This window comes from Folsomia candida, unplaced genomic scaffold (assembly GCF_002217175.1).
Source record: "Folsomia candida strain VU population unplaced genomic scaffold, ASM221717v1 Fcan01_Sc011, whole genome shotgun sequence".
Taxonomy (NCBI): Eukaryota; Metazoa; Arthropoda; class Collembola; order Entomobryomorpha; family Isotomidae; genus Folsomia; species Folsomia candida.
The window spans coordinates 3,005,713-3,033,582 of NW_019091203.1; the positions used below are offsets into that span (position 1 = coordinate 3,005,713).

General features: G+C 38.2%; 1 protein-coding gene, 1 long non-coding RNA gene and 2 pseudogenes across 2 annotated transcripts; 3 read left to right on the plus strand and 1 right to left on the minus strand.

Annotated features, from left to right (window-relative positions):
* Positions 1–383: 383 nt before the first annotated feature.
* Positions 384–2,647, plus strand: LOC118436924 (annotated as a pseudogene).
* Positions 2,648–8,423: 5,776 nt separating this feature from the next.
* Positions 8,424–9,547, plus strand: LOC118436914 (annotated as a pseudogene).
* A 2,263-nt stretch (positions 9,548–11,810) lies between these two features.
* On the plus strand, positions 11,811–26,315 carry LOC118436915. The gene is made up of 3 exons (XR_004835772.1): positions 11,811–12,011; positions 15,102–15,104; positions 26,305–26,315. It is a non-coding gene; the product is annotated as an uncharacterized LOC118436915 (long non-coding RNA).
* On the minus strand, positions 24,956–27,721 carry LOC118436913. Its single transcript, XM_035855576.1, has 2 exons — positions 27,576–27,721; positions 24,956–25,560 (listed from the first exon to the last, which is right to left on the minus strand). Exons 1-2 carry the CDS (start codon positions 27,705–27,707, stop codon positions 25,066–25,068), a joined length of 627 nt encoding a protein of 208 aa, XP_035711469.1. The 5' UTR covers positions 27,708–27,721; the 3' UTR covers positions 24,956–25,065.
* Positions 27,722–27,870: the final 149 nt, after the last annotated feature.

A 27,870-nucleotide genomic window follows, 5' to 3' on the forward strand; every position in this document is an offset into this window, starting at 1 on the left:
GTAATTATAATTACATTGGTTGCGTCTTCTTTAGTTTCACTTTATTTTTACACTAAAATATTTTTTAATTCTTTAACAGCTAGCCTCCCTGAAAAAAAAATCTCATCGAGTAACAAAAAAATTAATAAATTCATCATTTTCTCCCTAACCGGAAATTTAATTTTATCAAATTTAGTTTTATTAATTTAAAGTTTTAAGTTAATAAAACTAAAAGCCTTCAAAGCTTTAATTAAGATGGGAGCCTTAAACTTTAAGTTAAGAGCTTAACGCCACTTTAAGATTTGCAATCCTAACTCATAATTGAATACATAACATTATAATAAAAGAGTGCACCACTCGTAATTAAATTTACAGTTTAACACCTAAACTCAGCCATTTTATTTATGAAACGTTGACTTTTTTCAACCAACCACAAAGATATTGGAACTATGTATTTAATTTTTGGAGTTTGATCTGCTATGGTCGGCACTGCATTTAGAGTTTTAATCCGCCTGGAATTAGGTCAACCAGGTTCTTTTATTGGAGACGACCAAATTTATAATGTAATAGTAACAGCCCATGCTTTTATTATAATTTTCTTCATAGTTATGCCTATCATAATTGGAGGGTTTGGAAATTGACTAGTTCCACTAATAATCGGCGCCCCAGATATGGCGTTCCCTCGAATAAATAATATAAGTTTTTGACTTCTTCCACCTTCATTAATCTTACTTTTATCAGGAGGACTGGTGGAAAGAGGGGCAGGCACAGGTTGAACTGTATATCCCCCTTTATCAAGAGGCATCGCCCACGCTGGGGCTTCTGTAGATTTATCAATTTTCAGACTTCACCTTGCTGGAGCAAGTTCAATCTTGGGGGCAGTAAATTTTATTACAACTATCATCAACATACGAGTTGAGGGTATGACTTGGGATCGAACTCCTTTATTTGTTTGATCAGTTTTTTTAACCGCTATCCTTCTCCTGCTTTCCCTTCCAGTTCTTGCTGGAGCCATTACAATACTTTTAACAGATCGTAACCTAAATACTTCATTTTTCGACCCTGCCGGGGGCGGCGACCCTATCTTGTACCAACACTTGTTTTGATTTTTTGGTCACCCAGAAGTTTATATTTTAATTCTTCCTGGGTTTGGCATAATTTCACATATTATTACATTTGAAAGAGGTAAAAAACAAACTTTCGGTCAATTAGGTATAATTTACGCGATAATAGCAATCGGTCTTCTAGGATTTATCGTTTGAGCACATCATATATTTACTGTGGGAATAGATGTAGACACTCGTGCTTACTTTACAGCCGCCACTATAATTATTGCCAGAGTAGCGACACTTCAAGGAAGAGCTTTAATTATCACCCCAACTTTAACATGAGCCATAGGCTTTGTATTTTTATTTACTGTGGGGGGTCTCACAGGAATTATTTTAGCTAACTCTTCACTTGACATCGTACTTCACGACACTTACTATGTAGTCGCCCACTTTCACTATGTTTTATCTATAGGGGCTGTGTTTGCAATTATAGGAGGCTTAATCCACTGATTTCCTTTATTTACAGGAGTAAATTTAAATCCTAAGTGACTAAAAATTCAATTTTATACTATGTTCATTGGGGTTAATATAACATTTTTCCCCCAACACTTTCTAGGACTAAACGGCATGCCTCGACGTTATTCAGATTACCCCGATGCATTTACTACTTGAAACGTATTATCTTCGTTAGGAAGTTATACCTCAGTAGCTGCCGTTATTCTATTCAGCTTTATTATTTGGGAATCTATTTCGACTGCCCGTCCTAGAGTGCATAACTTTATTTACTCTTCATCAATTGAATGACTTCAAAATATACCCCCGTCCGAACACTCATACTCGGAGCTATCCTTAGTCACACATTTTTAATGTGGCAGATTAGTGCAGTGAACTTAAAATTCAAAAATGAATAATTTATTCTTTTAAAAATTGCAACTTGAGCGGCTTTAGGGTTCCAAAACGCTTCTTCACCTTTAATAGAACAACTAATCTTTTTCCATGACCACACCCTAACAATTTTGATTTTAATTATTTCTATTGTAGGATTTAATTTATTCTCAACTATACACAACACAAATATTGACCAACATATAATAGAATCCCAAGGTTTAGAACTATTTTGAACTATTATCCCAAGTTTTATTTTAATTTTTATCGGCCTTCCTTCTATTCGCTTATTATATTTATTAGATGAAGTATATAACCCGGCAATCACCATTAAAACTATCGGGCATCAATGATATTGATCTTATGAATATTCAGATTTTATTAACTTAGAATTTGACTCATACATAATCCCGTCAAATGAAATAAGAATAAATATATTTCGTTTAATTGACGTTGATAACGGAATAATAGTCCCTCTGAACTCCCAAGTCCGCACTTTAATTACAGCTGCTGATGTTTTACACTCTTGAACAGTCCCAAGAATGGGAATTAAAGCTGACGCTGTGCCAGGACGTCTAAACCAAGTTAATTTTTATACAAACCGCCCTGGATTATTTTTCGGGCAATGCTCAGAAATTTGCGGAGCAAATCATAGATTTATGCCCATCGTAATTGAAACAATCCCAGGAAAAAACTTCATTAAATGAGTAAAAAATATATCTAAATAAACTATTCATTAAGTGGCTGAAAGTAAGCGTCGGTCTCTTAAACCGTTTTATAACAATTTAACAAATGTTTTTAATGAAAAAATTAGTTAACATTATTTATAATATAGTTTTGTCAAGACTAAGTAGTTTAAAAAACATTTTTTTATCCCTCAAATAGCACCCATTATATGGCTACCTCTTTTTTTATTGTTCTCTTGGCTATTCCTTCTATCTGTAATTAAAATTTCTAATATTAAAAATACTAATATGAATACCAACGTTGGTCAAACTAGCACCCCACTTAATAACGACGAAACCGATCATATAAATTGAAAATGATAATAACTAATTTATTTTCAGTGTTTGATCCTTCATCAATAATTTTTGTATCTTTAAACTGAATTAGATCATTAATTGTTTTAGTGATTTTAACGCCTATATTTTGAATCACCCCTAATAAATTTTTTTTATTGACCTTAAGAATTTGCAAAAAACTTCATGATGAGTTTAAAATACTGCTAGGACCCCACTCATCAGTAGGAAGAACTATCCCATTTATCTCTTTATTGATATTTATTCTAATAAATAATTTTATGGGCTTATTTCCATACATTTTTACAGCTTCAAGACACATAGTTTTGACCTTAACTTTAAGACTACCTCTATGACTATCATTTATGATGTACGGCTGATTAAATTATACCAAACATATGTTCGCCCATTTAGTGCCACAGAGCACTCCAAATTTATTAATACCATTTATAGTGTTAATCGAATCAATTAGAAATGTAATCCGACCTTTAACTTTAGCAGTCCGACTTATAGCTAATATGGTAGCAGGACACCTATTAATAACTCTTTTGGGCAACCAAACAGCAGCCGCCTCTAACTTAATCTTAGCTAGATTAATCTTAACCCAAATTCTTTTATTAACCCTAGAATCTGCTGTAGCTATAATTCAATCTTACGTTTTTGCGGTGTTATCAACACTATACGCTAGAGAAATTACACCCCACTAAATAAGTAATGATAATAAAGAGAGACCACTCATTCCACTTAGTAGACCTAAGCCCGTGGCCCCTTACTGGGGCCACGGGCGCTTTCATTTTAACTACAGGCATTGTAAAATGGTTCCAAGAAATAAATATAAATTTATTTTTACTCGGTATAATAATTATAACCCTAACTTGCATTCAATGATGACGTGACGTCAGACGAGAGGGGACCTTTCAAGGACTCCACACTTCAATTGTAGCCAAGGGATTGCGCTGAGGTATAATTTTATTTATTACATCTGAAGTATTATTTTTTTTCTCGTTTTTCTGAGCATTCTTCCATAGAAGTCTTGCCCCTTCTATAGAAATCGGTTTAATATGACCCCCTAGGGGAGTACTTCCGTTTAACCCATTTCAAGTCCCCCTCTTAAATACTATTATTCTTCTTGGTTCAGGCGTAACAGTAACTTGAGCCCACCACAGAATTATAGAAAATAATTTTTCCCAAGCATTATTAGGGCTACTATTAACAGTCACCCTAGGTATATATTTTACTTCACTTCAAGCTCTTGAATACTGAGAAGCATCTTTTACAATCTCAGACTCAGCCTATGGGTCAACTTTTTTTATAGCAACAGGATTTCATGGAATCCACGTAATTATTGGCACAACATTTCTTATTGTATGTCTCTCACGACATATAAAAAGTCACTTCTCAAGAAACCACCATTTTGGTTTTGAAGCAGCTGCTTGATATTGACATTTTGTTGATGTGGTGTGACTTTTTCTTTACATAAGTATCTACTGATGAGGAGGTTAAAGTATATTTATAGTATAAAAAGTACACCTAACTTCCAATTAGAAGGTTCAATTTGTTAGATAAATATAATTTTAATAATATTTATTATCTCATTCGGGCTACCCTCAATTTTAATTTTACTAAACTCTTTCATTGCAAAAAAAATATACAAGAACGAGAAAAACCTTCAGCATTCGAATGCGGATTCGACCCCAAAAGATCCTCACGACTTCCTTTTTCTCTTCGGTTCTATTTAATCGCAGTGGTATTTTTAATTTTTGATGTAGAAATTACTCTAGTCATCCCCCTGCCAGTTATTCTTACATCAATAAATTGAGCCCACACTCTAACTCTATTAACATTCTTCATCTTAATTCTTTTAATAGGACTTCTACATGAATGGAACCAAGGAGCCTTAGACTGAAAATAATATTGTATATTAATAAAATAAAGGATTGTAGTTAAAAATAACATCTGGGTTGCATTCAGAAAGTACTGTGAAAGTCTATCTTACACTAGTAAGAAGCGAAAAATCGCGGTCAGTTTCGACCTGAAAAATTTGGGTTCTCCCCTTATTTTAAAGGAAGCCAAAGAAGCGGCGAGCCACTGTTAATGGCTATTAGGCACTCAGCCTCTTTAATAAGAAAAGGGAGCCAAATTTAAGCCGCTAACTTATAATTTTAACGGTTAAACTCCGTTATTTTCTTTTTTCTATCTTAGTTTAATTAAAAACAAAACATTTTCAATGTTTAAATAAATAAATATATTTTTATGGAATACATTTTCAAGACTCAGTCTTCCCCTACAACTTCAACGTAGTGCTCTTTTATATAATAAAAGTACTTAATAATAGTCAGAGCAAAAGTAGAAATAAAAGGAAGCAGTCACATCGAACCTAAAAAATAGTCTAAACCTGAGGTAGGGCTAATTTTCTTTATAACCTTAAAGTCTACTAAGAAAAAGTAAATAAAGAAAAAACTAAAAATTATAGTAACGACCAATAATTTAAGCCACAGGGGTAGAAAAATAAAATTCATAGGAAATATATAAACTCTAAGTCACCCGCCAGTCAAAACTGACATAAAAATTAAAAATGTTATCGGAATTAGTATGTTAATTCTCTCAGCTAAACTTAAAAGATACCGGTTACCCATATTATTAAAAAAAGAAAAATACAAAAGGCGAACAGAGTACGTTAATGTAAACAATGTAGATAAAACTATTAAGCATCCCATAATTAAATTTATTTTACCTTGAAAAAAAAATTCAATAATTATATCCCTAGAAAAAAATCCTGATAAAATATTACATTTTGGTAATAAATTACTAAACAATACGACACAAGACCGAGTCCGTCCCACCCCAATAAGATTCTAATTATATTAGGGCTTAAAATTATAAAGACTATACTCAAGACAAAGAAATACACTAAAAAAATAAACCGAGTTAAAAACTTGTCCCCCTCTATATATATGATTCTATAAAAAAGTACCATAGAAGAAATAAATATTACGAGCCCTGTGAATCTCAAACTTATTCAATCAAAAATAAGAGTTATAATAATAGAAGTTGATCTAAAAGAAAATATTTCTCATTCAACAAATATAGTTTCAGCAGAAAGAAAATATAAAAGACCAAACCGCATACTGATTAAGCTAGCCACTAATAATAAAACCCCTAAATAAAAAGGTAAAACCAAATAAAATATTACTTAAAGGGCTCCCCCTATAGAATCACAAACTAAAATTTTTCTTAAACTATTTAAATGAAATTATTTAGTAAAATGTAAAAATAAAATTAGACCCTAAAACTAAAAAATTTACTGGGACAATGTGAAGTCTAATAGTGTGGATCTCACGAACATTAGAATGAACAAACCCGTATAGTGAATTATAAGAAGACCCGTGTTGTGAAAACGAAAATATAAATAATGTAAAAACCGCCCCTAAAAAGGAGCCTAGGGGGAAGAATAAAAGTATAATATAATCGTAACTCATAATTCTAGCTATCAAAAAAATCTCTGATAATAAATTAATAGTCGGAGGGGCAGCAATATTCGACGCGCAGAGAAAAAATATTAGTAAAGAAAAAATAGGAAAACTTAAAATAAGCCCCTTATTAATAAAAAAACTTCGGCTCCCAGTTCGTTCGTAGTATAAGTTAACCATACAAAATAAACCTGAAGAGGAAACTCCATGAGCTACTATCATCACTAAGGCCCCCATAAATCCCCATGAATAGAGAGTTATTAGCCCCCCAATCACCATAGCTATATGGGCTACTGAAGAGTACGCTACTAAAGCTTTAAAATCATTTAAACGACAACACAAGATCCCTGTAAACATTATTCTAGCTAATCTTAGCCCTATAAAGTAAGGGCTAAACTTTATAGCCGAAACCCCTGTGATACTAAGAACTCGTATAAGACCGTAGCCCCCTAACTTTAATAAAACCCCAGCTAAAATTATCGAGCCTGCCACGGGGGCCTCAACATGAGCTTTAGGGAGTCACAAATGTGTAAAATACATAGGGAGTTTAACTAAAAAGGCTATCGAACCCATAAAAGCAGTAATAACAAAGAAATTAAAACCTGAAAATGAATAAAAAAGTAACTCCTTATAAAATAAAGAAACGCCACCTCCAATTATATATAAGTACATAATTAATAAAAGTAAAGGTAGCGACGCTGTGAGCGTATAAAATAAAAAATACATTCCTGCTTGAACACGCTCAGGTTGGTAGCCTCAACCCATAATAATTAAAAGTGTCGGGATTAGAGAAACCTCAAAAAAAAATAAAAAAATAATAAGTTACCCGAAAAAAAAGTCAATAGTAAAATAAAAAGTAATAAAAAAACAAAACTATAAAAATAAAAAGTATACTCCTTGAAACGAAAAATTTTATATCTAGAAAAAATTATTAAAATTCTAACCCAAACTCTTAGAGACACTAAAATAAATCTAATCCCGTCATAATAAAATAAAGAGTCTAAGTAAAACGTTTCTGGCTGACCCACTAATGTATAAATTACTAGATAAACAGAAATAAATGTTAACACATAAATTTAATTTAATTTAAACTTCTTTAAAAACCCTATAAATAAAAAGATAAAAAATAAATTTACTATCATAAATTTTTAAAAAAATTAAAAGACTTAAAATAATCACCTCCATGCGTCCGTCTTATCGTCACTAAAATAGAAAGACCTAAAGCACCCTCACATCCTGTAAAAGTAATATAAACTAAAGAATAGAAAAAGTATCCTTTTCTCAATAATGCTAACAATAAAAGAAAAACCCCTAATCTAATATATTCAAGTCTTAAAAGAACAGACAAAAGATGATCCCGCTTAGAGCACACAATCCAAATCCCAGAAAGAATAATTAAACCTCTAATAAAAGATAAAAATATAAGTTTTTATAGTTAATTTTATAATATTAGTTTTGTAAACTTAAGTGTGCTTAAAGCATAAAAACTTCAAAATTAAGTTATCCACTTTTTTCCAACTTCCAAAGCTAATATTTTTCATAAATTAAATTTTGTATAAAAATATTTTTCCTATATATAAAACTTCCGCAAGAATTAGAGCTATATTTTATCTAAGAAGACACCCAGTAATAATAATAGTTTTAATTATTTCTCAGACTATAATTTTATGCATCACTGTATGATTTTTTATAAAAACTAGATGATTTTCCTATATTTTATTCCTAATTTTTTTGGGGGGGTTAATAGTTTTGTTTATTTATATCACTAGCCTAGCGTCAAATGAATTAATTAAATTAAAAATAGTCACCCTCCCTAATAGTATTTTTATCCCCATAATTTTGGTATTCTTTATAATTATAAATGTAGACTTCCAAGAATTTAAAGAGTCAAGAACAAGATTTCTTATAACAAAAACATTTAATTTCCTTTATAGATGAAACAACTGCATTCTTTTAACCACTTCTATACTTTATTTATTTTTAACCCTAGTGATTGTAGTAAAAATTTCTAATAAATTTGAGGCCCCTCTCAAAACCCTCTCACACTTTTTAAAATAATGATAGCAGAACGGAAAATACACCCTCTTTTTAAAATTGCAAATAATGCTTTAGTAGATCTTCCTGCCCCAGTTAATATTTCAGCCTGGTGAAATTTTGGGTCTCTTCTAGGATTATGCCTAGTAACCCAAATTATCACAGGCTTATTCTTAGCAATACATTACACAGCAGATGTAACCATCTCATTCAATACAGTAGCTCATATTACCCGAGACGTAAACTACGGATGGCTTCTACGAGTCACACACGCCAATGGAGCCTCTATATTCTTCATTGCCCTGTACCTCCATGTAGGACGAGGGATCTACTATTCATCGTATACTTATACAATGACTTGAACGATAGGAGTCTTAATCTTATTTTTAGTAATAGCAACTGCTTTCATAGGGTATGTATTAATTTGAGGACAAATGTCATTTTGAGCCGCCACAGTAATTACAAATTTATTGTCAGCAATCCCTTATATAGGTTTAATATTAGTACAGTGAACTTGGGGGGGATTCGCGGTAGATAACGCTACACTCACGCGATTTTTTGCATTCCACTTTGTTCTACCATTCATTATCGCCGGAATAACATTAGTGCACCTTCTATTTTTACATCAAACAGGATCAAATAACCCCCTAGGAGTTAATTCCAACTCAGATAAGATCCCCTTTCACCCATATTATTCATTTAAAGACTTATTTGGATTTATTATGCTTATATGAGGATTAGTATCGCTAGCTTTAATACACCCCTATCTTCTAGGAGACACAGAAAATTTTATCCCTGCAAATCCTTTAGTTACCCCCATTCATATCCAACCTGAATGATATTTTTTGTTCGCTTACGCTATCCTTCGGTCGATCCCTAATAAATTAGGAGGGGCTGCTGCTCTAGTAGTGTCTATTGCCATTTTATTAATTTTACCTATTACTCAAAAAAATAAATTAAAAAGAACTCAATTTAATCCTTTTAATCAAATAAATTTTTGATTAATGATTAATATTGTAATCTTATTAACTTGAATTGGAGCCCGACCGGCCGAAGACCCCTATATTCTTGTAGGGCAAATCTTAACTTTAATATATTTTTTATATTTTTTGACAAGACCTTTAGTCACTTTAACCTGAGAAAAAATTCTTAAATAATGTAAATAATTATTTAGCTTAAATAAAGCAATTATCTTGAAAATAATTTACAGGAGTTTAAGCCTCCTAATAATTTAAGTTAAGAATTACACCCATGAAATCTTAAAGAAAACAAAAAATACCAAAATCATTAATTTTTATTGTTCTCTATTATGTTAGGACACCTGCATCAACTCCTAGCTTTAGCAAACCTTAACTTTATTTTTCTAAATTAGCAACTTTATAATAATAAAAAAAATTATTAAATTAAGAGAGACAGGAAGAAAGGATTTTCAGGCTAAGTATATTAATTTGTCATACCGAAACCGGGGTAAAGTGCCCCGAACTCAAATAAATCAATAACAAAAAAAAGAGCCAATGAATCCTAAAAATAAACCTCTCACACCACCTCCAAAAAATATACAACTAACTAAATAACTTATAAAAATGATTCTACCATATTCAGCTAAAAATAAAAGAGCAAACCCACCACTCCCGTACTCAATATTAAAGCCGGATACTAACTCAGACTCTCCCTCAGCGAAATCAAAAGGAGTGCGATTAGTTTCCGCAAGAATAGAACCTAGCCAACATAAAAAAATAGGAAATGACACTAAGATAAATCAAACTAAACTTTGGTATAAATGAAATTCATTCAAATTAAAAGAACCAGTCACAAAAATAAAAGACAAAAAAATTAAAGCTATTCTGACTTCATATGAAATTGTTTGCGCCACTCCACGGGTTGCGCCAAGTAAAGCATAATTTCTATTAGATGACCACCCTCTGGCCATTAAAGTGTAAACACCAAATCTAGTACAACAAAAAAAAAATAAACCCCCTAAATAAAAATTAATAAAAGAAGAACTAAGTGGAACAACTCTTCAAAGCAAAATAACTATAAATAGAGAAAAAACTGGGGCAAAATAAAAAGGAATTAAATTAGAAAGAAGAGGAATAGTTTGCTCTTTAATAAATAATTTAATTGCATCCCCAAAAGATTGTAAAATTCCAGTGAAGCCAACCTTATTAGGACCCTTACGAATCTGAATGTAACCTAAAATTTTACGCTCAAATAACACTATAAATGCTACTCTAACCAAAACCCCAACCACTAAAAATAAATAAGAAAAAATTATTATAAATAAATTTAAAAACACTACTAAGTAAAATTTAATTTTATATAAAGATTCTAAATCAATTGCACTAATCTGCCAACTTAGTAAATAAATAATTTAATGCTTAATCCTTTCGTACTAAAACACTAAAATTAAACTAAAAGATAGAAACCAACCTGGCTCACACCGGTTTGAACTCAAATCATGTAAAAATTTAATGGTCGAACAGACCATCTAATAAAAATGCTGCCCCTCAAAGAATTTTTAATTCAACATCGAGGTCGCAATCTAAAGTGTCGATAAGAACTCTCAACTTTAATAACGCTGTTATCCCTAAGGTAACTTCTATTAAATTTTATACTAAAAGTTAATTAATTAAATAAAATTTATTAATAAGAAGTTAATTTTATTCTTTTATTGCCCCAATAAAATATACAACCTGGTTATTAACTAATAAAAATTTTAATACTTAACAGCATACATATATAAAGCTCTATAGGGTCTTATCGTCTAATTAGTCATTTAAGCATTTTCACTTAAAATTTGATTTCAATATATTTAAATAAATAAAACAAAGCCACGTTCAACCATTCATACAATCCTCTAATTAAAAGGCTAGTGATTATGCTACCTTTGCACGGTCATAATACCGCGGCCCTTAAATTTTCAGTGGGCAGGTTATACTTTTTATTTTATAAAAAAGAAATGTTTTTGTTAAACAATCGTGACTTAATTTGTCGAATTAATTTATTTTTATTTATTATATTTTTAATTTATTTTAAAAAATTCTACTAATTGAATAATTATTAATAAATTTTATTAATTTAAACCGACAAATAAAATATAACTAAACTTTTTTTAAAAATCCCATTAAATTAGTTATTAAATTAAACTTATTATATTAAAGCTGTTCTTAAGCGAAAATTTAACTAAATAATATATAAAGATATAGATAACTAAATTAAGAGATAGCCCCCTTAAATTTAACAATCAATTAATTAAAATATATTTTTAAAACTCAATCAATACTATAATAGCAAGGATAAACCTTTTTAATTTAACTAGATATAAAATAAATCGAATAAAATCTCAATTCTATAAATAATTTTTAATCTTAATTCAACAACAAATACAAAATAATTTATTACTCTTTATTTTTCGAGAAAATTTTATAAAAAATTAATTAAACTCACACTAATACAAAAGGTACCTTTTGAGTACTTTTAAAATTTTTTATATTTAATGTTATTTCAACTTCCCCCTACGGACTATATAAAATTAAATTTTCTTTATTATACTAAAAAATTAATTAAATTAAAAAGTTATAATTTTAAAAATCATAATATTAGAGTCAATTCTAAATAAGCTCAGTGTAAATGAAATGCTTTACTTAAGCTATATTACATTAATCAAGATCCTCCTTCCGGAAAATCTACTTTGTTACGACTTATCTAATTTTATAACTAGAGCGACGGGCGATATGTACATATTTTAGAGCTAAATTCAATTTTATTAACATAAAATTACTCTTAAATCCAATTTATCTATAGTTAACAAATATAAAACCATTATTTAAATAAATGTAACCCATTGAGCCATTAAAATTCTACACCTTGATTTGACTTAAATCATATAAAAATTTTAGAAAAAACTTACAAATTAATTTAAATAAATTAAGGTAAATTAAGGTTAGCAAGTCAAATAAATACAATACTTCGCAACTTCATTGGTCATAAAACTTGAAGGGGTTGAGGTCAACTCAATCAACCCACAAACCATTGCATAAATTCTTAATCCAGGTTCAAACCTGTTATTTCCACAGTTCCCCCCAAAGTGAACTCTACGACAGATGACGACGCTAATCCATCTTTTTGTTCGTGAGGACGCTCTAGACTGCCCCCCCTTGGTGGCTTCGCCCGCGCGTAAAGTCAGTTCGGCCGTTTTTGTTTTTCTCTTCTCTCTTTTCTCTCTTCTTTCTCTTGACAAATAAACGACTCATCTTTTCCTTTCCTTCCCCGCCTGTCCTTGACAGGGGCGGCTGCGTTTGGCGTGGCTTGCGCGCCTTGTGGCGTTTGTTTATTTTGCATCTTGTCATCCTTCCCTCTCCTCCGTTGTTGCCCGGGTTTAGTTTTAACTGGTGGAGGAATTGTGGGGTCCCCGTTGCTCGGGACGCGTCGCTCAGCCGTTGCTAAGGACGCCTGTCTCGATTTTTTATCTCACGTCCTTCAAACTCACTTCCCGACTCGACCAAGGTTACACGAGTGGAAAATCACCACGTTATGACGTTAAATAGGCGTGAGAGTGTAATTCGTCATTGCCTCATTCCCCAGTAAATCAGTTTTGTTTTTGTGTGTTGCTTTAATTGTCGATTTTATTCCCATTACCACACCTGTACGGGGCTCATGTACTCAGCGCGTGGGAAAATTTTTACTTGAGTGTATGCGCTGTACTTTATAGTGTGTAGTGCAGCCCACCGTGCCGTATTCATCCTGCCATAATAGTAAACCACCCTCTTTTGCTCTGTCACGCCATACGAGGCTGACTTATTTTGCACAGTTTACTAAGTTTACTCAGCTATTTCTGCATCGCTGCCCTATGGCTGTTCCCCGCTGCAGAGATAACATTGTACCGCCCAGACCACGTCGTCGTGTGCAGCCAGCGACTTTCCCACCTCATCGAGCTCATTCACATCGTTTCATGCGCCAACTAATGACCAGACAGACAGACGATCGTCCGTATGTAACAAATTACCGAAACCGTTCATTATTTACTCCAGAAGTCTGTGGCTATTTCATAATTTTTTGCATGTGGCTAGTGGTCCTCTTTCTTATTATAGTCACCCGGTCACAATAACTGCCCCCCCTATACCACCGTAGAAAGTTCTTCATGCCTAAAAGGGCCCGAAAATTTAAGCGTATTGAACAAGTGGACGACGACTTACGACCTCTCTCTCATTCACCCCCTCCCTCCGACTCCGAAGTTGAGAGTAGTCCGGAGAAACTTCCCTACACCTATCGTGCCCCCGCTGAGTCTACCAGATCCAAAATCCATCCTAATGACCTCCATCCATTTATCCGTGATCCTACAGTATTAGAGCGAACTTTACCTCCTCGTTCCACGGCGTTTCGCCGCTCCCTGCATGCTCTTGGCCGTTGGGCAGGAATAATTCCTTCTTCGCCTGCTATTACCTCTAGTGCTGTCCCGATTGCTGAACAATCCACTATTGTCGCTACCCCCAGCGCGCCTAAAACTCCTCGTGTTTCGTCCTCTCGTCGTTTGTCTCAGAAATTTCGAAGAGCTACTACGAAGCGTGATCGACACCTGCTTGCCAGGGAACAAGACCTTCCATCCACGTCCAAATCCCATCCTTTCTCGCTTAAATCTCCTAAACGGGCTATTCGTCCTGAACCGGATTCTATTCCTATTCGCACCCTAAACTTACAGGGACCTATCCTTGGCTTTCCCGGCCCTCTCAACCCACTACCTGAATTACCTGAAGGTGTCCCATCCACTATCCTATTTTCCGCCCCCGTTGGCCGCGAGGTGTATAAACGATTCGCCTCTGCAGACGCCCTTGCTGGTCCTCAACTTGTGGCACCCCGTGCCAGTATTGACTACCCAACTTGGTGGAAAACCCAACCGAGGGTCCCCATCCTCCCTCGCCCCTCGACTCCTTCACCCCTCCCGACCCTTTCCCCGCCGCGTAAACCGCCGTCTGGAGACCTGGTTAGTCCTCCCTCCCGTGTAGTCCCTGACTTAATCCCCACCCAATCAGATAATTCAGTAGAAACGGTCAAGCCTCCACCTCCACCTCCCACTCCCAAACCAACATATCCCCGCATTTTTAAACACAGACCTAAGCGAGCGGTCCACTACCCAACGGATTTCGAGTTTGACCTATTTTACGAACCCGAAACAATGACGTCCACCATCACCACCACAGGAACTACTTCGAGTACCACTACTACTACAAGTGGTACTTCAAGTACCACGCTAACTTACTCGACCGTTTACGTTCCTCCCTTTGCTAGTAGCGGTGCTATTTTTGACGGTACTGACAATCCCTCGGATTTTTTACATCGGTATTCCCTCTTAGCAAGTTCGTATGGTTGGGATGATGACACGAAACTTCGTAATTTTGGTCACCATTTGACCAATTATCCCGCTGCCTGGCTTCGAATTTATGCCGATGGCCAGGCTGAGAAAAAGATCCCCCTCACGTGGGCAGAAACGGAAAAGCAATTCCGTACAGTCTTCTCGAGTAAAGACACTCCCGAGAGCCTGCATCGCCAAATCAGGCTTGTAAAGTTTAAGGGCAACACACAAAAATACTTATATGAGCTTTTACCCCTTTTACGTAAACTTGATCCGAAAATGTCTGATGATAAATTGGTGAGATACCTTATCAAAGGATGTCCCGCCCATCTGGCTGAGATCATAACCATGAGCAACCCCACCAATTTCGAAACCGTTGAACAACTTCTCCTTCAGTCGGAGAAGTTTCACTCCATGTACCCCACTAGTGGAGGTCAGGATGATGAAGATAATATTTCCAGGGCGATGCGACGCCTGGAATTGCGATCTCGCGGAGACGAGAGCTCTCTCGCTAAGAAGAGCGCACACTTTCACCAGGTGGAAATGGAGCCTCCGGAGCTCCCATGTGTGCAGTCCGCCCCCAAACCCAATAATAGAGGACAAAGGAAACGTCCTATCAGAAACGCCCCTATCAATATCATTTTCACGGAGCGTGGAAATATGGGTTATAATACACGAGGACGCGGACGCGGCCGAAGTAATAATTTCGGTCCGCAAAGAAATACTCCACAGGATGCTCCGCCTAATAGGGCGCGGTCCCCTGGTCCTTATCAGAACCGTGAATCCTCTCCTCGCGGTGAGCGTAACCCTGAGGGGAGACGAGATTCTCCTTCCCGAAATAATGAACCCTCTTTGCGGTCTCTTTTTACCCAGGCTCGGGGTTTTCGTAGAGAAGATGGCCAAGGTCCGTGCTTCGAATGTCTCGAGTTTGGACATTTTGCTCGTGACTGTCCTACATTCCGGCAACGCCTGAACCGCGCTCGCTACTTGGTTGCGCGCACGGAAAACTAAATGAGCTTGCAGTCGACGAGGCGGCCGTAAGCGAAGGTTACCTCAATAGCCTCGGCTTTTACAACTTGCTTAACTCAACCCCTACCCTTGTGTATGTGCGTCTTCCTATTGAAAAAGATCAGTTTACGGGTCATCCAGGCCCTAGTTTCCCACAACTTCTCATGCTGGACAGCGGAGCTAGCTTATCTGGGTGTAGTCCCAAGTTTGCTCGTGACTTTCCGCATTTCGATATTGAACCCATGACTGTCGCAGGTGTCACCGGACAAATCACTGTTTCTAAATCTATTCGCTTCTTTTGCATCCTTAATGGTAAACGATATAAGCATCAGGTTTATATCATTCCATCCTTAAAGCGAGATTTAATTTTTGGCAATGATTTCCTCCTCGAACACGGCACTCACATTAATTATTTCACCCAGGAAATCCAAATCCGTGGGGAAGTGTTTAAAATGTTCTTGTCTGAGGAGGATGCTCTTGCCCAAACTATTTCACCTGCACAAGTATTACCTAAGCCATCTCCGGAGTTTAGTGAAGTGAATCATCTCGGATCGACTGACGTACCTTTAGACTGCTCCCCGGAGCCCATACCCGTATCTATAAAGCACACGTTCACACTTGGTCCCAAAGGTTACGAAAAAGTCCCAATTACTGTCCATCTGCACAAGTGTTTTAATCCAGTGGCTCCTCACCTGTTCGAATTCTCTCCCACCTTTTTACTCAAACATGAACTCATGGGCCCTGGACTGCTTGTCTCCCCCACTGACCTAGAATTTCTAATTTTGTCTGGCCTTGGGAACCCCCAGACCCTTTATCAGGATGAAATTGTAGGTTATTTATGTCCTATTAGCGAAACTTTTTCCGTTAAGTCCTCGGAGTCCCCCAATGCTATTCATGAAATCACCTCGGATAAAAGTCCCTCGCTTACTCCAACCCTTTCTGTTCTCATGTCCGACGCACAATTGACTTCTTTGAAACTTGCCGACGACCTCACCGAGGACCAAAAATCACAAATCCGTGAACTTATACGACATTATCGTGATTGTTTTTGTTTTGACGGGAGCAATTACTCCGACCTCGGTAAATATAAAGGTCCATTCGAGAAGGGCCACGACGGAGTACAACTCTATCTCAAACCCACCTTCGCCCCAGTGCACGTGCGTCCATATAAAATGTCGTTAGCCGAACGAGAACAATTGAACCTTGAAGTTTCTCGGTTAGAAAGGGCAGGTATCATTGAACGTAGCCCCTGTAACACTACTAGCCCGTGTTTCTTTGTGAGGAAGCCCGATGACACGGGCAGGGTTCGGAAAACCCCGGGGTTTTTCTAGAAAAACCCAACCCCGCGGGTTTTTCCGGGGTTTTTGGGGTTTTTGTGGGTTTTTGGGTTTTTGTGGGTTTTTGGGTTTTTGTGGGTTTTTGTGGGTTTTTGTAGATTTTGGGGCAGGTTGAACCAAAATTCTTTAAATTATATATTAGATAAAAAGTAATTTAATATACGATTTTGACATGCAATTTTATGCGTTATCATTGAGTTGGACTGTTAAATCGAAAATTCATATTTCGCATGCAAACTTGGAAATATGCAATAAAACTTGGAAATTCAAGTCGCACATGAAAATTCTCAAAATTTTATGATGAATCCGTCAATTTAATTAGCATTGATTTAAGTTGTAGTTTAAGGAATTTTGTTTCAATCTGTCCTAAAATCTTACAAAAACCCGGGAAAAACCCACAAAAACCCACAAAAACCCGCAAAAACCCCATTAAGCATTAGGGTTTTTCCGGAGATTTGATACCCCAAAAACCCACAAAAACCCCAAAAACCCCAACCCACAAAAACCCGGGGTAGCGAACCCTGGACACGGGCCGTTTAGTGGTAAATTATAAATTGGTCAATGAACGGGCCATTTATGACATCCAAACCGTCCTGCCCTCTGTTGACGATGTTCTTCAACTCTTGTCTGACTTTCAGTACCTAAGCGTTCTAGACATGAAATGCGGGTATTGGCAGGTCCCTGTTTCTTCTTCTGATACTCATATTACGGGGACAATTACTAGTGATGATACTCTCCGCTGGCTCAGGTTACCCCAGGGACTCGTTTCAGCTGTTCAAATTTTCTCTAGTTTGTTACAAAAAATTTTTCATCAAATGTTATGGAAATCGGTCTTTAACTACCTCGACGATCTATTTGTCTTTAGTCGTTCCTTTCCCGAACATCTACTTCATCTTAAGCAAGCTTTAGAGACCCTTCGCGAATCTGGTTTAACACTCTCTCCGTCAAAATGTTCCTTTGCGGCAGGTACTGCAAAATGCTTAGGTTACATTATTACGCGAAATGGTTATAAACCTGACCCCAGCAAGGTCGAGGTTATTAAAACCATGAAGCCTCCTACTAACAAAACCGAATTACGAAGTTTTTTGGGAAGTTTGAATTATTGGCGCCGTTTTATCCCTTCTCTCGCGATGCGAGCTAATAAGCTATTCCCTCTGTTGAAAAACGGAGCCCCTTTTGACTTTACTGACGAATGTAAAGCCCAGTTCAATGATCTGCGGACATGCCTCGTCACCCCCCCCTATCCTTTCTAATTATCATCATAATTGGCAGTGTGTACTTCATTGCGACGCTTCCCTGACTGGTCTTGGAGCAGTTTTGCTTCAAATCAATCCGGCGGACCAAAAACCTGTTGTCATTTCATACGCCAGCCGATCTCTTCTCCCGAGCGAACGACATTACCCAATTTGTGAGTTAGAGGTTTTAGCGGTTTGCTGGAGCCTCGGTAAGTCCTGCGAATACCTATACATGAAGCGCTTCAAGTGCATTACCGATAGCACATACGTCTGTTCATTTCTTCGCCAAAAGCAGCCTAAAAATTTGAGACGAGCTCGTTGGCTCGCGTTACTTTTAGATCATCAGATTCAATTGATTTATTCTAGTGGGGCCACTCACCATTTGGCTGATATGTGTTCCCGTCTCACCTTTGATGAACTTACTGAAACCCAAAAGCAGGCCCAGCAGACTCGGCTAACCTCGGAGTTAAATATTATTTTCCCTTCCGATCATCGACGAACTCTTCGAGACGCTCAACGTACCGACTCTCTTCTCGGCCCCAAAATGCGAAAACTTGATCATACCCCGGACCCCACTGGTAAATTGGTTCTAATTGACGGATTATTGTATTTACGCGACTTTAAAGGTCGCCTACGACTTTGGGTGCCATCCTCAAAAGTTCCTTAGGTCCTTCTTGCTTACCACGATCATGCACTTGGTGGGGCTCACCAAGGTCGTGATCGAACCTATTCTAAAGTTGCTCGCAAACTCTTCTGGAACTCAATGCGCCACGATATCGCTACGTATGTCGCCTCTTGTGTCATTTGTAGTAAGACTAAGAGCCGAAATACCAAAATCCCAGGAATTTATCGACCCCATCTTATCCCTACTCCTTCTCAACCTTTTAGCTATGTGATGTTTGATATGCAGGGCCCCCTAGTTGCTAGCAGTCCAGGCCGCCATCGATTTGTTTTCGTCTGTACCGATCAACTCACTAAATATATTGTGGCCGCTTCTTATGCTAAGTACACAAGTAAAAATGTTGTCTCTTTCCTCTTAAACCATATCGTTTGTCGCTTTGGTGTGATTAGTCAGATAATTCTTGATAATCATTCCACGCACCACTCAAAGTATACCCAATCCTTCTTCAAGCAACTTGGCATTTCTCCGGTCTTCACGACGAGTTATAGCTCAACTGCTTCCGAGGTTGAAAGGGCCCACAGGTTGATTAGTACTGCCCTCCGAGCCTACGTCGCAAATAATAACACTCGATGGATCCTGTATCTTCCTGCCATTATCTTCAGCATCAATACAGCTCTACATGGCACGACCGGTTTTTCAAGTCATTTCCTTCTTTATGGAACTCATCCGCTCTTACCTTTTGAAACTGGCTTAGACCTGGGCGGGCTACCACCAACTTTCCTTCAGGATCTTCAAGCCGCTCGTATTTCTGCGCAATATGCCATTCTTCAGAGCCAGGAGCGTCATCGCACATTACATAATAAGTCACATGAACCATTGGTACTCCAAGTCAACGACTTTGTAATGTTGACGAAAATCAAACCTGACGCAGGAACCTCTTCAAAACTGAACACTCTATTTTCTGGCCCTTATAAAGTTGTTGAAAAGATCTCGCCTCAAAATTATCGTATTGCCACACTTGCCTACCCCTTTGAGACGCAAGTCGTTCATTTAAAGCGACTTCGTCGTATCGGCGAACGACCTCTCACATTTGCCTCCGACCCGCCTCAACCCCTTTTCCCATCAGAGGACCATCCCAGCCCCACGAGTCTGATGCTGATGACGACCCTAGTTGTGACAACAGTCTATATGAATTACCCGATGATCTTAAATCGATCCTAAGTCCGACACCCCCAGTTCTTCCTGCCGCTGGGTCGCGGGTGTGCCAGGGCAAGTAAAGTGTGTCCTAAAGGCTTTTCGCCACGTGAGCCTCGTCCACTCACACCCCCCACCTGCGTGCCTAGTGACACCCCCTGCCACACCCGTCCCAGCAACGACAAGCTGAGCCATCAGGCGAAGATGGATTCGCCGGACCCAGTGCACGGGAGGATCTACGCCTTGGAGGGACTCCCCAGGTAGGTTTTTGTTTGGTATATCGGGGTGGTGACCGTGGGGAGTGGTTGTTTGAAAAGTGGCGGAGGGGGTCGTGCATGACGGGAGGCGGCATGGTCAGGTCTACGGGGGTCCCATGACATGATTGTGTTGTGATGGGGGAAGGGGCAAGTGGGGGTGTCGTCGGCCCCGGCTACGGCTACCATGGGGGACGTGGGCAAGATCCCGCGGTCCGTGGACAGCCCCCGCCCAACAACCTTCACCTGTCTACTTCCGCATGCAGACGCCACCCTCATTTGGATATCACCACCACCACGGAATCCGCCTATGTATCACTGGCATACATTTTCCTACCTGGTGTCCAGCAGTTATGGGCCGAATGGTGTATTGGGCCACATTCCCAATACATGTAGAGGTTTTCCGAGACCATCTCCGGTTCTCCCTCTACACCCATACTGCTAATATCTATCTAAATGTTTTGTATGAAATGAAAATGATGATTGTAAAAGCTAATGCTACATCAATCTTGAATAAATACCTACCTACCTACCTATCAGTGGCGTGTATATAAAACAGGCTCCGAAATCCGTATTAATTTACGCTGACTCAACCCAAATTTTCTTTGAAATCCATTTTTCTTTCACTCCTTGGCATACGTATTATGCTTCTCAGTTGGATCAACACTGTCGGACGCTTCCACCAGATCAACTAAGTTGTTCTTGCATTCTCAACCAAATGTTAACTTCCAACCTTGCCGCGATTAATGCTCGGTCTTCACAACTCATCGCTGCTCTTACAGGCAAAGCAGTGCGTACTTCCCCACATCTTGACCCTCCTATCACTGAGCGGGCACCCACTACGGCTATCCCACGAACTATTGTTTACAATCCTACGGCTATCCCACCCTCAACACTCCTGGCCTCGACTTTAACTCCCTCTTCTACAGACTCACCCATTATTCTGGAAAATGTTACACACCACGTCCCCACCAATGACCTCCCTCGTCGCCCTCCTTCCAATACTACGGAAGAGACCATACAAGTTTCTCATTTTAATGAGACGCTTCCTAAAACCCCCTCCGACGTCACGTCTGCAGAGGTTACTGATCTTTTCCGACGTGGACGCCGCGAAACCCGATGGGTCGTTCCCAATGGCCACCGGCCCCGTCGGCAAATTTTTGCTGCGTCGGCTGCTATTGGTGCGGCTACCCTGTATCTTGGCAACAAATTGTTCAACTATTTTGACCCACCCGAAGTTGGCTCTACCACTTTCGACGCTGAGCGGTTATACTCTCAGACCCGAGAAGCGATTCACGATACAGAATCCAAAAATATTGTATTAGCGAAGGGTATAAATCTTCTTCGTCATGACACGGACGTAGGGCTACGCCGTTTAGCTGACCACTTTAGTACTCAGGCCACCTCTGAGCATTTACAGATCACCCACCAACTAGAGGACCTCTCCTCTGACTCGATTCGAACCCTCCTGTCTATGGCCCAATTATCTGAAGCGTCAATGCGCTCGCTTAAGGCTAATCATTACGCCCAAATCCTATCTTCATGCACACAATCCAAACTAAGTCCATTAGCGGTTAGCCCCGCTCAACTCTCCCATGAATTAATTTCCCTTGAGAAATCTTTAAATACTTCTAATATGGGTCTTGCCATCCCTCTCTCTCACATTAGTGCTTATTTTCAGTACCCCCTTGCTCATTGTATTTCCAATATGGCAAACGGTAAACTGACCATCAAATTAGACATTCCGATTCGTCTTCATGAAGTGCATTTTCAATTAGCCGAAGTCTTTAGCCTGAATTTCCGACACACCCCGGCAAACCATGCCGCACAAATGTGTCATTTGTTGGAAAGTCATTTATTTGTCGTCATCGGTGATCAACATGTCTACCCCGTCAACGCTGCCGACTCTTCTTATTGTAATGTAGACGCTCATTTCTGTAAATTTTTCCCCTACTCCCCTTCGGCTCGAGATAATGTGGACTGCGTCAAGGCATTACTTTCAGAGGGCGGGGTTTCTACAGAGGTATTGCACACCGCCTGCCCCTTTAAGTGTGTTGATCACAGTCCGTCAAGTGTGTCTGTTGTGAGTTTAGGTTTTCAACACAATTCCTACAGTTTCGCAGTTTCGACTCCCTCTGTCGCTACCTGGATCGAATGCCTGAGTTTATCTGGCGAACTTACTAAACATTTTCTTCCCAATGCTTCTCTCACTCAGGGCTCTTTTCTTATTCGCCTTCATTGTGGTTGCATTCTTAAGTTTGAGAAGAATTTACATGACGATGTTCGTCCCCCGTTCCCCTGTTTTCATAATCCTAACGAGAAAATGCCGACGATCCCTCATGTTTCAATCATTATTCCATCCCGTTGGAGCTATCTAACCGGGGACCAAATTGTCCGAGCTAACCGGCTGGATGAGACACTCCTCAGTAGCGAAGGCCATGCGAATTTCAGTAAAGCCTTTAACCCCAACTGGTTTAAGTCCGATTTGGTCCTGGACGTGGGCCAGGAGTACCAATTCGCCACCCGAGACAGTTTTATACATCATTTAGCATCTCATTCCACTCTCTATAGTGGAGGCATTTCATTATTTGGAGATGTTTTTCTAGCCTGTATCATCTTTTATCTTTTCTATAAATTTACTCGATTATCCCGTCCGATTCATGTTGCCACCGGAGCCGCCTATGCTCAGATTAGGCCGGTTCGAGCTTTGACTGAGGCAGAATTAACACACCACATGACGGTCTGGCTAATTGCTATTTTAATCTTTAACCTACTTTTTCTAGGCTTCCTTGTGGCTTGTTGTATTGCATGCCGCAAGAAACGACGAATAGAATGCGTGGACATTAATCCCGAACAGCTTGACCCGGAGCCGTACGCCCCAGCCTCCCGGACGAAGATAAATCAAGCATATCGCCCTCCCTCGTACCCATCTATCGCCTACCAACAACAATTACAACCAAATCGGAATATTGGGTCCGCGCCGGCGATTACTTTCCATCAAGGTCATTCCGCTGTTCCTGAGCAGAATCATCTTTACCCCGAATCTAGTTTCCTGACTAGACTTCGAAATGAATGATCATTCATCCATTTCTCCCACTTCCCTTCCTTCTTTCCTGTTAAAAAAACCTAACTTTTCCTCTTCCTGGCAAGAAATCGTCCCAGAGATCACCTCCACCTGTTCTGACCACGACGCCGTACAGTACCTCGCGCAATTCTCGGGCCAATTTTTAATTGGACCCGTAAGAATTGGCAAATGTGACCCCAAACCATTTGATACTCCCATCTATTTTGCCTCTTCTATCCCCAATAGTCCTTTACTAATGGTAAGGAAATGCTTTCCCAGTGAGTTCGTGGAGAAAGGAGCAGAAGGCATTTCTGCCAACTCCTCCGTGCTCTCACTACCCGCATTAAAATGTAAAAATGTACAATTCCTGGTCAGTACGGAGTCCTCCCTTCTGGAGGCCTTCCTGAACAAGAAGAGAGTCCATTTGGGACTACTAATCCCCAGTAAACTTTTACGTGGTTTGCTCCAGGAATGTATTTCCTCACTATACAAACAACAAAATCACACAGGTCTTAACATAATTGGATTGCGTGAATTGGCTTATATTCACCTAATTTGGACTCTTCCCCAAATGAAATTTCAGGCTTTATCAAATTCTATATCTTCTTTCGGTGTATCCCATTTCCCGATTAAGGGAATTTTCATTTCTTGGTTACTCGGGCTTCCAACGGGAAATCCATACAGAGATCCGACCTCTAAAATCTTTCTCTCCTTTCATTAAGTCTACCTCCATGTTTGGATCTCCATGTTTGGATCCCGGAATAGTATGTAAATATTGTAAATGTAAAGTTAAATAACAACTCTATATATGTTATTTCGATTAGCGTAACATTTGGGTACCATTAGCATAATTTGTTTTATTATAGGATATTTGGATAATTTGATATTATAGGATATGATCGTATATAAATTATTTAGGCTTAAATCCAATCAGCACCAACCAAATCAGTTCCATTATTGACTTTTATGGAATTCATTCCATCCCGATGAATTCCCCACCTTGATATATACATCATCATGGCACTAGATTTGTTTGGTCACGAAAAGAAAAAAAATTATAAAAGCATGATCATTCTTTATGATCTGAAAATTCCTACTTCTGTTTCTATATCTGAGTCTATAACTGTCTGTAAATCTTCCATTTATGATTATTTTACATATAGAAGTACACTAATGCGTTTCATATGCGTAGAGCATCTCTTAAGCTATAAAATTATGAAAAGTATGAAATTATGGCAAGTAATGCCAATTGTGAATGCATACAGCATTTACGTACTCTTTTATAAACAACTCGTTGTATGCAAGTGTGATTTTGGACTCTCTGTGTATGTGAAAATGCTTCTACGTACTTAGTTCGTATGCACAGATAGATATAATGAGTATAGCTAATGCTCCCATCCGTATGTTTCGTAATTATATGATTTCGTGAATAATGTGGACATCACAATTCTGTATATATACACATTGACAAGTTTATTTGTTTTGAAGTGCATATTTAATTAATAATTTAGAATTAGGTCCGATATGTTCCTATCTTGAGATATAGGACCCCTGACCTCTACGGATTTAGAGGTTGTCGTCAACTTCTAACACCGAAATCCTCTCCCAGAACTGGCCCCACCACGCAAAGGAGGACTGGCCTAACAAGTCGTTGGTCCTCCGACGTATGTATGCCTCTGGCGACAAACATATATCCTTTCGGACCTCGGTTGCCATCTCCGACGGCAAGTCCGCTAGAAACCGAACAAACGTAATTCGCCGCAAAGTATTCCCCTTTGCTGGGCTGGGGGAAATCCCTCCACATCGCGCACTCGTGCAGCACTGGAACCATCCTGATAAGGAATACGTTGGGATGTGATTGATTCCCTGCCCGTAAACAGGTCCGACAGGCCTGTTGGAAGGGGAGACCAGATTCCATTCCATCGACCTATTGCGATTACAGATGAGGTCCCGAAAATCATCGGGCCCCATCAGAGCCGCCCACGGATTCGGTCCTTTGCCTGCATCTTCTCCCAACGCCCGTCCTAACGCCACCAACCACATCATCAGAACGACGCAATTCTTAAGACAAAGAAACAAATTAGACGTACTAAAATATGCAGTGACACCAGCTTTACACAGTTATATATGGAAATATGTATAAACGTTACTTTCGGATACCATTTTATAATTCCCGTATTTCAAATAATCACCACTTTGTATGTAAATGATGTGTGTTGAATTCGACTGTTGCTCGAGTACTAAATTGTTACATTAGCTCTACTTACCCATGTCATGTCGGATCATCCGATCCTAAAGATTATGCTGAGCATGCAAGGTACAAGTTCAAATTCCATCTTATACTTACAAGTAGTTCCAAGTTGTGCTAAATCAGCTTTTCTTACCCAGAATGAACTTGAAAATAATTCTGTATGTTCACTTAGATGTAGATGTTACCAAAGAATATGTATTACGAGTTTTATTTTAACGATGCCGGTGTAGCAGTAAAATGTACACATTTTACTGCTGCTTAATAATAATGTAATAGATATGATATTGTAATATGATATTGTAATATATAATGTAAACTAGGATTGGACAATGTAAAGCCACCTTCTTGGGATGAGAAGGTGGGTTTACCATTGTTATGCTATTATTCTCAGGAGAATAATAGCGTTAGCATAACAATACGTGATAGTTGGTAGTCAGTTGCATTTTGTCTTCTTTAGAGATAAGTTCAAATAAACTTCTCCTTTTCCTTTCACCACAAAAAGACGACGATTCACACATAGTTCCGCATATAAAATAACATCTACCGTAACATAGCGTAAGAGCGATTCAAGTATCCTTTAACGTTATCGTATATGACCTCGTCTTAACGGTCATGCGGTCAAAAATATTAACGTCCTTGAAATCGCAGTCAAATTTCCTTTAAAATGACACCCTATGTTGGATTTACCCATAAATCTCCATATTTAATATAATATTTAGTTTCATGTATGTATTTTGGAAAATGAGTAATTTTACATGGAAAAAGTGAGACTCCGAGCGGGCGTCTCAAATTTTTAAAAAAGGTACGTTTTTTGTGTGAATGCGCCGTTAAGATGACGAAGGCCAAAGAACTGGTCGTGTCATTCACAGTATAGAGAGAATTAATATATTTAGTTGGAATTATTCTCTAATTAATTGCTTTTATGTAAATAAATTGATGTGTAAAGTAGAGTAAAGCCAAAGAGTCTCTCTTTCTCAGTTTATTTCACATTCAAGTATAGTTTTTTGACCATCGGGTCTTGTTTTTATGACCAGACACTTAAACTCCACAGTTCTCAATCAGAGTTACGCTTGGGACGGGTAGTCGCAAGGACCTAGCTCAAACACCCTATACGACAATTACGAATCTTTTGACCTATGACCCCTCAAGGTCAGAAGGTCCAAAATATAAACGTCTTCGAATTCGCGGTGGAATTTTCTTTAAAATGACACCCCATATGAAAATTATGTGTTGTGACCTCTGACCTCGTCGTCAAGATCATAAGGTCAAAAATATTGATGTCGTTGAATTCGTGGCGAAATTTCCTATTTAAAATGATACCCCATATGAAAATTAACGTGAATTTAATTTTCGACCACACCCCTTGGCGCTGTGGGGGTGGTCCGATTGACTCCATTATCGGACTCGACCGAGAACTAAAAATTAGAAGCACAATGCGCAATGGCGAAAACCGCTTTTGACTATGTTGAGGCATTCATCCTGCTTACGGACGGACGGACAGACAGACGAACAATGTGATCGCAATAAGTAGCTGACGCAACTTAATAATCGTTAAAACCATAGTATTATAATTTTTTAATGATACATAAATTTTGTAAAGTTTTTCAACGAGAAGATCTCAAGTTTAAGAATTCTTGAGAAAACTAATTGAAACCTTGACTTAAGAAACGTCGTTTTATTGTCCAACTTAAGTATCCTAAATAAGTTTCTTGCCCAGAATTTCAAAAAATAAATCCCCAGATCTGATTAAAAAGGTGTTGATCTTGACGAATTTCGGAATAACCAACCCCCCCCCCCCCCCCAGATTAAATAAATGTGTACCTACCTGGTAACTTGAGGAGGCAAATCCCCACTGAAACCCTGGGGGAAATACGTCATAGAGGAAAGTATCTTCTTCCCCCACCTGGTACGAAGACTGGCCAAAAAATACCAGAGTTACCAAGGCAAACGTCAACATTTCGTGGGTGCGAAGCCAACAATGGTTTAAACATATATACAGACTCAGCCTTCCTAAGGAGCAATTAAGTTAAGTAAGCCATAATTAGATTAATTTATGAATGTCACTTACTAATTGTGTAGCTGACACAATAACAGTACATGTTCCTAATATCTAGATGGTA